General features: G+C 30.8%; 1 protein-coding gene across 2 annotated transcripts; it reads right to left on the reverse strand.

The window, feature by feature from the left end:
- Positions 1-4,543: 4,543 nt before the first annotated feature.
- Positions 4,544-9,773, reverse strand: LOC107916205 (LEAF RUST 10 DISEASE-RESISTANCE LOCUS RECEPTOR-LIKE PROTEIN KINASE-like 2.1). 2 transcript variants are annotated; one of them, XM_041102180.1, is made up of 4 exons: positions 9,426-9,773; positions 8,629-9,320; positions 5,979-6,014; positions 4,544-5,845 (listed from the first exon to the last, which is right to left on the reverse strand). In XM_041102180.1, exons 2-4 carry the CDS (start codon positions 9,233-9,235, stop codon positions 4,791-4,793), a joined length of 1,698 nt encoding a protein of 565 aa, XP_040958114.1. In that variant the 5' UTR covers positions 9,236-9,320; positions 9,426-9,773; the 3' UTR covers positions 4,544-4,790. The 2 variants fall into 2 exon arrangements, with proteins under 2 accessions (XP_040958114.1, XP_016700848.1); XM_016845359.2 differs by having other exon boundaries at positions 8,629-9,600.
- Positions 9,774-13,869: the final 4,096 nt, after the last annotated feature.

A 13,869-nucleotide genomic window follows, 5' to 3' on the forward strand; every position in this document is an offset into this window, starting at 1 on the left:
GAATGTTGTGGTGGAGCAATCGGAACATATATAACAAATCCGAAAATTCTCAAATGGAAAATATTTGGTTCCTGACCAAAAACCATTTGTAACAGAGAGAACTTATGATAACTTGTTGGCCTGACTCGAATTAGTGATGTTGCATGTAGTATGGCATGTCCCCAAGCAAAAATTGGAAATTTTGACTTTATAGGTAACGATCTTGCAATCAATTAAAGACGTTTGATTAATGATTCAACAAGACCGTTTTGTGTATGAACATGTGCTACAGGATGTTCAACACTTATTCCAACAAACATACAAAAATCATTAAAAGCTTGGGAAGTAAATTCATCAGCATTGTCAAGACGAATTGTCTTGATAGGGAAATCTAGAAAATGTGCTAGTAAATTGATCAACTGAGCAAGTAACCTCGCAAATGTCATGTCTCGAGTTGATAACAAGGATACATGCAACCATCTAGTCGAAACATCGAGTAAAACCATAATATATCTAAATGGTCCATATGAAAGGTGTATTGGTCCACTTATATCTCTTCGTACTCGTTCTAGAAAAGTGACAGATTCATAATTTATCTTGACTGATGATGGCCGAATGATTAATTTGCTTTGAGAGCTAGCATTACATGAAAAATTATTAGCTTGAAGAATCTGTTGGCTATTCAATGAATGTCCACATGAATTTTCAATAATTTTTCGCATCATAATTGAACTGGGATGGCCTAACCGATCATGCCAAATAATAAAGTCATCAGTAAACTTTTGATTTATTATAGTATGTACTTCAATTGTACTAATTTTCGTGTAGTACAAACCAGAGGAGAGTGCAGACAATTTCTCCAAAATAATTTTATTTCCTTTCATTATGGTCGTAATTTGAAGATATTCATCATTCCCTTCACTTATTGTCTCAATATGATATCCATTATGGCGAATATCTTTAAAACTCAACAAATTTCTTTGAGACATAGGAGAGTATAACATATCATTATTTGAAACTTAGTTCCTCTAAGCAACAATATATTTTCTCTTTCGGAGCCTTCTATGATTTTAGTACTACTAGATATAGTACTCACACTAGCTTTTTGCATTGTTAAATGAGAAAAATATTTCTTATTCTTAAGTATAGTATGAGTTGTTGGACTATCTGCTAAGCATAAGTCTTCACCGTTTATCACTAATTGAATTTGAGAAGTATTCATATTCTTTAAAGAAAATGAATAAATGTCACATAAATTTTCAAAATATATAAAATTTTCATAAATAGTTTAAAACATAATATAATAACCATGTTGTTAATAACATAACAAACTTGCATAAAGTTTATTCTTTAAAGCTATAATAATAAAATTAAAACATCAATTATTCCCTTCAAGAGTGGTGAAGAAATCAATAACTTCGAATGAGTTGTACCAACAATGCCATAAATCACAAACAAAATTTGTCTCAATTTTCTTCCCTTTATCCTTCAATAACTGTTGATATAGTTCCACAAGATACTTTGGTGAGCGACAGGTATGAGGCCAATGGTTTTTAACTCCACAACGATAACACAAACTTTCCACTTTCTCAATTGTATTTTTATCATTCTTTCCATCTTTATGATCCCACTTCTGGTGGGTATTCCTGAAATGACCACCTCATTCATGTCCACGTCCTCGACCACGACCATGACCACAACCATGTCCTCGACTACGGCTGCTAGTGTGGCCTTTGTCCTTTCCGTTATATGATGTCACATTTGCTTCAAGGAATGGAGTAGAGCCAGTTGGACGTGACTCATGATTTTTCATTAACAATTCATTATTTTGCTCAGCCACAATAAGACAATATATTAACTCAGAATATTTCTTAAAACCTTTTTCACGATATTGTGTCTACAAAACAAAATTATTTGCGTGAAATGTGGAGTATGTTTTTTCTAACATATCCTCATCAGTTATGTTCTCTCCACATAATTTCAATGGGAAGTGATTCTAAACATAGCCGAGTTATATTCACTTACAGATTTAAAATCTTGTAATCTCAAATGCAACCATTCATAGTGAGCTTTAGGAAGTATTATGATTTTCTGATAATCATATCTTTCTTTCAGACTATTTCAAAGGATAAGGGGATCTTTAACAGTCAAATATTCAGTCTTTAGTCTCTTAAGGAGGTGATGACGAAGAAATATCATAGCTTTGGCCTTAACTTGATTAGATGCTTCATTTCCTTCATTAGTAGTTTCACTAAGGCCTTTTGCATCTAAGTGTATTTTAGCATCTAACATCCAAGATAAATAATTTCCATATATTTTATACTTTACGATTTAGTCTATTAGATTCCAAAACCACCAAAATTTACATATATATATAAACTAACGAGTATTATAATACAATTCAAACATAACATAAACAAGATAGTAAGTTCAATATGAACTCACTTCGCAAAACAACAAACAAGTTGAATTGCAAGGACTATTTGATAATTTTGCCTTTTTCTCAATTATCCTCGGTTTGGTTCAATTCTCGATTTATACAGTAATTCAGTTCAATTATCAATTCCAAAGATCTTATATCATCCTACTACACGCATGTATCAGTTCAAATTTATTATTTGAATGCCCTCTAAATTTTTACATTTTATTCAATTTAGTCCTTAAAACCGAATTTGTCATAACTTTCAAATTAGAGCTTCAATTTCAAAACCGATCTCAATTAAATCCTTATAAATCCATTTTTTATCTAAAATTGCAAAAAATTCACGTCAATTTTGAATTTTGTACACTTTAATCCTTATGTCCAAAACCTAGCAATTAAACTTTACAATCTAGTCTTTTTTCACTTCTAGGCTTAAAATCTAACAATTTAATACCAATTTCTTCAAGAATTCATCAATTAAACTTTTAAAAACTTAATAGTTTTACAAATTGGTACATGGGCTAACTAAATCAAGCTCCCATAACTTCAAAAATATAAAAATTAAAAGAAAATGACTTACAAATTGAAGACCGAAAGCTTGAGCCAATAAAAACGGCTTCCTTAGGTTTCTTTTGTTTTCATTCGATGAAGAAGATGGTAAAAATGGATGAAAATTATTTTTATTTTCTATTTATACCTTTAATTAAAACTAATTCATCATAATTTATTTAATTAAACATTAATTAAGAAAATTTAAGCTTAATTAGACAAAAGTTAGTGGATTATAATTCATCCACCACCAGTTGACCAATTTTAAATGGTCAAATTTCTCAATTGGTCCTTTAGTTATTTAAAAATCTATAGTGATAAACTTTACAACTTCTACAATTTAGTTTTAATACCTTAATTAACTATCAATTCGACAAAATTAAGAGACTAAACTTAAATTAACCTTTATACTAACCCCGTAAATATTAAATAATAATATACGGACTCGAACATCAGAAATGGGATTCTATAATTGTCGTTTCTGACACCACTAAAAATTTGGTTATTACACCTATGCTCAACAATTTGTGAAACATACACCATCTAAGTGATTTGTTAAGAGCATAGAAGAACAAATACACATAAAAAACTAAACATCAATGGCTAGAGATTAAATTTCTATTTCACTTTCAGTTAAATTTTATATTATAATGTTTATAACTGTGTTTTTTTTTTCATAAAAATATTTAGAGATATCTAATATGATTTATAGATTTCTAACATGTGTTGAATTTTTTTTTTAGATATTTACTATCATTGATTAAAGGTCCAGTCCTTGATCTATCAAAATATTGACCATTCATTCACTTAAATGTACTCAACAAATCTTCTTTTATAATAACAAATTGAAACCCCAACTCTACTGCAGAATGTAGAGCTTGAACACAAGTCACTGCTTAACTTGCAAATGAGTCCACATCATTTTGATTTTTCAACATGCAAGCAATCAAGGCATCTATCGCTCAATATTCTCCATCAAGATTGATCATGAAAAATTGTTCTAAAGGTGGATTCTAGATCTTTTGTCTATTCCTAATGGTTGAGATTCATTTATAGACCGTAACTCCAAAAGATAAGATGAGACAAATCAATGTCATACTTGTACACTTCTTTGTTCCTATTTCCTCATATAACCTAAAATATTATTGCCACCACATTGCACTTTATCTTATAAAAAGTTGGAAGCAAATACTTTAACCGTGTTTTCAAGGTGGTGTGCGAGATTGTAATGAGCCAATTAATATCCATATGATCCCAGAATGGAGAAGCACCATGGAAATCTTTACAAGCATGTAGAATGTCTTCCACTGTATCTTCTACAAGATTTCTTATATGTAAATTCGACATCGTAGGTACAAAGTTGTTATACATCCGTCATATTGTAATTTTTATTTCCTGGCAAATCTAGACCCCAAAGTTTATTATAGAAATGATTTTCTGTAATTGGTGAGGAACCATGGTTAGGTGTACTCCCATTGTAATTGGTAAGGACCTCTATATTTTCATATTGCCAAGCCAAGGTGTCCTTAAGGCCATGCAGCCTGTAGGACAAATGTATTTTTAATGTATTATATTAGATAGGTCATCCATCCATTTATTAGATAAATATATTTTTTGCTCTTTTAACCATTGATATAACATTTATTACGTCTAAAATCACAATAAACACGTTGGTGACTGCAATCTAAATCTTGTCGAACACTTTATCTAATTTCACAAAATTCTAAGGAAGCATAGGATGCAAAAGCACAAGAATCGTCCTTTTCTAAAAGTTGAATGCAAAACGATGTCAAGATACTAATTTTCTTGGGGAACTCATCGTTGATGTTCATGAAGGTGACTATAAGAAAGGCTTGGGTGGGATGGTGAGAGAATCGATGTTCCCTTCCATCATCTCGAGCACTCTACTCATTGGCGGGCGATTTGCTGGGTCAGTTTGTATGCACCACAAGCTCACAAGTATCATCTTTCTCACTCTCTCTTGATCAACATCATCATCCACAATGCCTTGTAATCTTAGTTCTTCATCCAACTCTATACGACTATAAATCCAATGTGGAAAATAAATTTCACTTGTCTGATAATCTTCATCGTTAAGGATTTTCCCCCCTACCATCTCTAAAACCATCATTCCATAACTATAGACATCAGATTTGTGTGAAACTCTTCCAAAATTCCTTGAGTAAACTTCTGGAGCAATATATCCAATAGTTCCTCTACAACCTGTCATGGATATGACACTTTCTTTTCCAGGGCACAATTTTGCAAGACCAAAATCAGATATCTTTGGACAGAAGTCATCATCCAAGAGAATGTTATGAGGCTTGATGTCAAAATGTAGAATACGTGTTTTGCAACCACGATGCAAATATTCTAACCCTCTAGCTATTCCAACTGCAATTTTGTACAACATTTCCCATGTTAATTGACGATCACCATTCTTTTGAAATATGAATTTCTCTAACGATCCATTTGGAACAAATTCGTAAATAAGAGCCCTTCGGCGACCCTCAAAACAAAAGCTCAAAAGGGTAACTATGTTGACATGGGAGGTTCTACTAATGCTTGATACCTCGTGCATAAAATCTTCCCCATTACTTTTCGATTTATTCAAAATCTTCACTGCTACAAGTTGTCCGTCAAGTAGCTTCCCTTTGTAAACGTTCCCATAGCCGCCTTTACCTAATTTATCTCGAAATGAATTGGTCATGTTCTTCACATCCGAATATCTATACCTTTTAGGAGTTAAGAATTCATGGCGGTTTAAGAAGGCTTCAATCTTTTTATCTCCTTCTACTTTCATCTGCCAGATAAATCTTCTATCATTGAATGAGAATGTTCTTATAAAGCAAGCCAGGAGAATAATCAACACTACTGTCCCAGCAATAGAATACCCTACATTCAAAGAAAAGGTATATTTAAACTCTAGTGTACGTACATATGAGTGAAAAGTTAAACCAAAAGTGAAATTCCATTTGAAATATTTTTATCACTAATCAAGAAAAAGCTTCTTAAATATGTACATTACCTACTGCAACTTTTATATGGGCATGTGAATTTTTTCCTGCATCATGAACACAAAAATACAAATGAATATATTGTACAAATTGAAATATACTTAATTGGATATTCTTTTTAAGAATTTGAAATTCGTTTTATATTAAATCAGTATTAAAAATATGAAAATTGGTTAAAAGTTTAATTCCCATTGGTTTAAATGTAATCCAAATAATAATTATGATATTAGGAATAAATTCCTTAAAATTTGGTTAAAGGGTTTAGGAAGTTGATTTCCTCAAGACTTCAACATTAGAGTTTTTTTATCAATTAATTCCTTTAACCATTAATTGTTAAAAAGTAATGGCTGCCATTTTTCGTTGCATACCAAAATTTGAGGTTTTCTATTTAAAATAAAATTAAATATAGAAAAGTGCAAACAATATAGAAAAAATTAACAATAAACTAATTTAATTGGTAATATTTAGTTATTCATGACTTATTTTTTAGCAAAAGAAAGAAAATTTATCGCTTATTTTGAAGATGTCTTATTTTCTTAGAAGAGTTTTACTCACGTTTCTAATTTTAAGTTTAAAAATTGTATCATTCTTTATTTTATGTCTAACATTATAATACATATATAATTTTTTTTTGTTATTATAATAATAACAACCAAACGAGGCATAAATATTTATGAGGTTTGCCCTTTCAATATACAAAATATTATGTTGACGTAACTATTTACTTATTTACACATTATTATACATAATATTTGTTTCCTTAAAAGAAAATTTCTTCTCAATCAATAAAGAAAAACTTATAAACGACTTTGTGTCATATAATTATTGTTTTGATATTAATATGTAAAGAATTGTGTAGAAAGTAGACTTGGGTGGCCCGGCCCAAAGATCCACCCGAAAAGTGAGAGTTTAGGTAAAAATATAGGCCCGAAAAATGGACATGGGCAAAAAATAAAGCCCATTTAAAAAACAAGTCGGGACTCTGGCCTAGGTCCGACTCGAATTCACAAAATAATAAAAAAAAATCTGCTAATTTTATTTTTGTTTTTATGCTATTTTCTTGTTGTTTTCTCCTTATTTTATTACCACTTCACTATTATGTTGCTACTATTTTATTGTTATTGTTTGGATATTGTATAACACTTGTTCTATTGTTAATTTTGTTATTTCTTTAGAGACATTTACTTGTTAAGTTGCATCTATCTTAGTGTTATTTAAGTATTCATATTTTTTAAAATTTATTTTCAATTTTTTGGGAACATTTATTTTAATATTTTTAGTATTTTTAATGTATTATATGTATATTTAAAACCTATATAAAAAATAAATACAAGCGAACTAGACCTAAATTTTAACATTTTTATCCGGGTCGAACTTAAACAAAATTTTAGGCCTATTTTGCAATTCAGGCCGAACTCAGATCTAATAAACGAGCCTAAATTATTTATTGGACTCGACCCTTGAGCATCTCTAGCTCATTACGAAATAATAATATTTCTATCAAAAGCAAATTTTCTTTTCAGATTATAATTAAAGAATTTTTTAGTATATATTCCAATTTTAATTCATGCAAAGAAAATATATATATCAATTAGTTTGATAATTTAAATATAGTGTTAATATAAAAACTATAAAAATTTATATATGGCAAATATATTTTTTCACTATTCAAAATTTATTTTTTTCAATATTCATATTTTTTTTTCAATAGCCAATAATTGACCATAATAACTTTTAGATAATATATAATTAGTTTACACATAATATATTATATTATAAAAAAGTATTATTTATAAAATTTTAAATATAAATATAAAGTTACTTATATTTTAAATACTTAAAAACTTCTATTTAAAACAAAAGCAGTATACCTTTTTATTTTTTTATAATAAAACATAAAATAATTCAATATAAAATTTAATTTTTTGTACTCTATGTTCTATTTACTATTTATGTCTGAGATTCATGGCTACACTTTCCAACCGTGTTATTTTCAAAGCTTGAATTTTGAATAGTGAAAAAATTAATTTGCCAACAATGTTATTTTCAAAACTTGAATTTATATTTTTTCTTTGTTAGTACAATGTGTCTTACCATCTCACGTAATACTTGTGGGTAAAATTTGACTATTTTTATTTATAAATTCATTTAATAAAAGTCTTTTCATAAAATTAAAATTTTATTTATTTATCAAGTAAATTTTTTAATAAATTATTTTAGTAAAATTAAAACTATTATATATAAATATGATAAATTTTATAATAATAAATAATATTTAAAATGACAAATTCAATAAAATAATGTCCAATGAATTTTTTTAAAATTCATATTTTTATATGTTATAGGTTATGTATACAATTAATTATAAAAAAAAGTTAACAAAAAAACCTAATTTTTTACAGTTTAATCCGATTTCTGTTGTTGTTTTTTTTACTATTTTTTTATCAAATTATTTTCTATTTAATTTGAATGGATATATATGGAGTAAATTTGCTTAAAATTAATTTTTTATTAAAAGTTTGGATTATTATTTATTAACTGAAAATTATTTTCAATTAAATTATTATGAAAAAATGTAAATAAAAAAAATATTGAGATCCGACTCGTTCCGTACCGGATCAATGAAGAGATATAATAATATCGAGTGAGAAAAGAACATACCGGGAGCACAGCTGGAAGGGCGAGGCCTATCCTGGCAAAAGCACTTGAAATTGTTGGCATTATCATCGAATCCACACTTTCCACCACTCGCCTCGCAATCGCTACACTTGCTCGATTTCCATTCCGAAATAAACCCTCGGTTCAATATACCTTGAACAGCGGTTTCATTGCCGGGAAGATCCACCGGCGCCGGCAACACCACCGTCTTATTACAATACCTTGATGCATAACTCAGCTCAGAATATTCATTATAATTACTTAACAGCGACAAAGTTACATTAGTTCCATATTTAGCGTCACAAACAACCTTAAAAAAACCAAGAGATTTGGGCAACTCCGAGACTGATACGCAATCGAAGAACAAACTCATGTTTACTTGTTTTGGTGGGAGAAAAAATGGGTCTTGGGGAATGGATATGTTTCGGATTGAATTGCTGCAAACATCGTCGGCGTCGAAAGGATCGGCTCTTGAGATGTGAAAAGATTGGTCCTGGTAAAAGATATTATGGATGACATAGTCGCCATCATCAGGCAATCTAATGATGGGGTTGATGTTGTTTTTGCAGGAGATGTTGAATCCAGGATAACCACATCGAGCTTCCTCCATGAAGAATGGGAAGTTTATGCTGAGATTACCACACTTTCTTGTCTCGTTGCAGATTCTGAAGTTTTCATCTGTCGCATGGGGTTTTCTTAAAATGAAGAAGAAAAAAAAGAAGAAAATAAGAATATATCTATTCATCAATGGAGGAAGGGTAATTTGAAGCAGATGAATAACGAACAAAGCCCAATCTCACCAAGTTTCGGTAGCAACAAAGAGTCATGATTCTTCAGCCTTATGCACTGGATGCTGGGACCACCCTTCAAAGTTCCAAGGCAGACTTTGATCAACTGGCATACTAATGACAATTCTCTATTTATGCAAGATGAGGTAACACGATTGCTAAAGGAGTGTATCATAACTTCATTCAATTCAAGACTAAAAGAGTTCAGTTTTATTGTTTTTTTAAAGTTCTCTAATAAAACAATTCTTTTTTTGTATTTTACTACATAAAAGTTAAAAGTTTACGGTATTTATTTTCTTGATAAATGAATTTATTTCTTCAATCAATTAATTTAAAATCAACCTTTTTAAAATAAAAATTGGGAAGAGCAATAAGCATCTAAGATCTTTTTTTATAAATGTGATAGTAAAAAAGTAAAAAAAATATTTTTTACTAAAATATGTTATTTATTATGATTTAAAGATAAATTTGACTAAAATGATAAAAATGGTAAAAATGTTTTAAAAGGAACATTTCAGATGGAATGTGTTATATCCCTCCACAACTTAGACATGTGTCAACAGCAGAGACAACATTATCCCTCCTTTTGACTGCACTCGAGAAAGCACCCCACTTGACCATCCGTCTTGGCCAGAGAAATATCAATCTTATATTTTCATGACCATCTGCTCAACAAACATTCATGAAAAGCCCTTTCGATCCTCCAAGATGAGATAAACACCAACATTTTAGGTGTGAACACTCTTCAAATGTGAACACATCCTTAAGGTAATAAGGACCCACCTGGGCATAACAACCTCGTATTGATCGAAGACATAACAAAATAAGTCTCACGATGGACATTCTTCACGTATTGCATAAAGAAAACCTTCTTCATAATTTGTCACGTCACGTTAGTGGACAAGAGGACCTCTCCTATAAGCAGAAGCAGGAGATACTAGAGCATAGCTCCTTCCAATACTTAGCTACTTACCTCGGTAACTGCCTTCTTAGGACAATCACCTATCCGTTCTCTCTCTTTCTACTTGTTAAGATCTGCCATTTTGACGATGAAGAAGGAATCAACCTTTTGGTCCCTTAAAGTTACTTTGAGCAATTACCCTCTCTTCTAGCAATTACACTGTCCTCTTGTTCCTTTTCGACTCTCCTCCTTTTTTTAGGTGAATCGACTTCTTTAGCACCACCTGTTCATCATTACTTTCCTCCCTTATTGTATATTGTATCAACAATTGGTGCAGAGAACATGGACTTTACAATGGCTTCCTCTCAGAATGATGCTACTACTCTCAATCCTCCAAAGCCTACCAACTCCTCTACTCTAGTGACCATTACCAACCCCGCCAATACCGAGCTTCCTTCAAACCAAACCCACCCTCTTACACCTAAAAAAAAATTTGACCACCTGTCAACCTTTTTGAGCCTTTCACCCAACTTATGGCTTTCCTCAACACCCATTTCCCCATCTTTTTAGTCAACCCAACTATCGTTACTCCATCAGCTTCCTTTGGCACTCAACCACCCTCTGCCACCTCTTCTCAAAACCCCAAAAGAGTCACCATTTACAAAAAGCCTTTGCTTGCTTTGCAACCCCTCTATCTTAGTCAACTATTATTGCCATGCTTGCCAATCAAACTTCTTTATAACAACAAGCCTCTACCCACATTCGTTGTTGAAGTAATTATAACTTCATTTGCACATCTAATAAACATGTTATACAAGTTATAAGTTTCCAAATTTTAATAAATGCATTATTAAATCAATTACGAGTTATAAACGAGCCTACGAGAGCTCTTATGAAACACTGATGTTAATCAAATGACTAAAACATAAAAATTTTCAATATGTAGGGGTGATGCAGCGATCGTGAGGGAGACATGTCACAGATTGAAGGCAAAATCATGACGTCGCGACTTTGATTGAGGTGAACTGTGACCTTGAAGATAGGAGGCTGACATTGCAACTTCAGTAGGGAAACATCGCTACTGAAAATAAATAATATTACCACTTTACTTTAGGGACAAACCACTTATACTCAACTATTCATTCAATTAGCAAAAATTATCAAATCAAATTTCAATACAATACTATATTTGACTCGCAAATATTAAATAATAATATTTACGGACTCACTCGTTAGATTTTTGGTCCCAAAACCAGTGTTTCTGACACCACTGAAAAGTAGGTTGTTTTAACTCTCCCCTCCCAATTTTGCCCTCGAAATTTTTACCTGTGAAAAATTAGGGTACTGTGAATCTCATGTTTATTTTTTCAGCTCTCACATATCCTTTTCATTATTGTGACGATACTATATTACTTTATCATCAGTCTAAAATTTGATAACCTATAACTTTTTCTCTACAGTTCAGCATATAATTCTGTCGATTTGAGACGACTTTCAAAAAGTCTAATATAATTTTGATTTTATTGCCTGTCTCACGAATCAGATTAGTCCCTAATATTTCTTTCACTCATCTCTAACTAGTACAATTGAGTTCTACATTTACGTTCGTATAAAACCTCATATGGTACCATTTAATACTTAATCGATAGCTATCATTATATACAAACTCTGCTAATGGTAGAAATTTTCTTTAGCCATTTTCAAATTCAAATATACAATACTACAATTTGTCTTCTAGTATCTAAATCATCCATTCTAATTGTCTGTTAGTTTGAGGAGGAAATACTGTACTGACATTCAGTTTCATACCTAAAGTTTCATGCAATCTATCTCAAAATGTGAAGGTAAATCTCGAGTCTTGGTCAAAATAATAAATAATGACATATCATGTAATCCGAAAATCCATAGTAACTCGTTTCTTTTCCCATTATACAATCATTACAAACTATAGTAAACCTGACTGAACCTGACCTTCGGCTTTGTCTTGTGGGCATATCTGACATTTAACCACTTATTCTGAATTTTTCTCTTTTCATTCCCGACCATTAGTGTAAATTTTCTCGATATGCACAGTGATTTTCAAAAGCAAATATTCTTGTCATTACCAAACTGAGCTCTAAAGTCTGATCATTTTTAACAAGTCTTCTTTTAGTAAAGAACTCTGGATTATCTTTCTATAGTTTTTAAATTTACTAAAGGAATATTGATTTTGTTCTCAACTCGACTAAAATAGAACTGTTGCTTGTAACTGTTCAAAACTCTGTTAGCATTTATCCGGCCAAACAAATCTGATGTTTTTTTTTTGTAACAATTTTGATAATGGCAAAGCTATCATCGAGAAGCCTGTAAAAACTCATCTATAATATCCAATAAGTCTTAGAAAACTATATACTTCAGTACTAACTTTCAGAGATTTCCAGTTCATAATTGCCAAAATTTTGTTCAGATTAATATAGAAACTTCAACCAATATCACGAGTCTCAGAAACCTTACTTCTCGAAGTCAAAATTTACATTTACTGAACTCTGCATACCACTATTTCTCTCTTTTAAAATCTGCAACATTTTTTTCAAATGCAATCATTTCCAATACATTAAGTCTAAAAAGTGGTAATGTGTTTTGTTAATTCAAGCGGTATTACCAAAAACTCACATTGTTCATATCTAGTTTGGAAAGCAGCCTTCGATACTACTAACTCTAGGTTGACAACAATCTAATAAAAAATCAATCTTTCAAAATAAGGTAGCTCCCTTTTGTTAATCAAACACATCGGTTATATGAAGTATTATTTACTTATTCTTTATGGTGACTCTATTCAACTGTCTGTAATAAATATACAATCTCACAGCTTTAGTTTTCTTTTTGAAAAATAACATTGAAACACTCCAAGATGACAAGCTCAATCGAATAACTTATCTGTCTGATAATTATCACAACCATGCTTTCAGTTTTTTTCCATTCTGTCTATACCATTTTGTACGGTGCAATCAAGATTGGAGCAGTTCTGAGTGCCACTTTAATAACAATTTCAACTTCCCTTTCAAGCTACAACCTAGCAATTCTTCAGGAATCACGTTAGTAAATTTGTTATTTATCAAAATTTGTTATATATTTGATTCTAGTACTTTGGTATCTAAAATATAGTCGAATACACTTTACAACCCTTTCTGATTAGTACTTGTGTTAATATTGATGATATGATATTAAGAAAATAGTCAAATCTGTCTGTCTCAACATTAACCAACTCACCATTCTCATATCTCAACACAATTTGTTTCTATCAGTTATGATGTCAGGGTTTGTAGCCTCTTCTTTAGCTCAAACAACATAAGTTCTAACTGGTGCACGAGCTTCAGATCTCATTGTCGTATCTTTAGTCTTATCTTGATTGGTTCCAATAGTACAATTAATTCTCAATTTCCTATTTTTCTATAAAAATTGACATCAATTTAACATTTTAATCACTAATATCCTTTGATTTTATCAGACAAACATTCATCAAGCGCTCGGTGAAGTCACATTGAAATAGGTTGTCATTGTCACTCTATATTTCCT

This window comes from Gossypium hirsutum, chromosome D10 (assembly GCF_007990345.1).
Source record: "Gossypium hirsutum isolate 1008001.06 chromosome D10, Gossypium_hirsutum_v2.1, whole genome shotgun sequence".
Lineage (NCBI taxonomy): Eukaryota > Viridiplantae > Streptophyta > Magnoliopsida > Malvales > Malvaceae > Gossypium > Gossypium hirsutum.

Excerpts from the sequence above, each read along its gene's own strand:
- LOC107916205 (XM_016845359.2), bottom strand. The coding sequence starts at position 9,370 with ATGAATAGATATATTCTTATTTTCTTCTTTTTTTTCTTCTTCATTTTA. Across the intron at positions 6,015-8,628 it reads CCCTTCCAGCTGTGCTCCCG|GAAAAAATTCACATGCCCAT; the intron begins GTATGTTCTTTT and ends TTCATGATGCAG. Across the intron at positions 5,846-5,978 it reads CCATATAAAAGTTGCAGTAG|GGTATTCTATTGCTGGGACA; the intron begins GTAATGTACATA and ends CTTTGAATGTAG.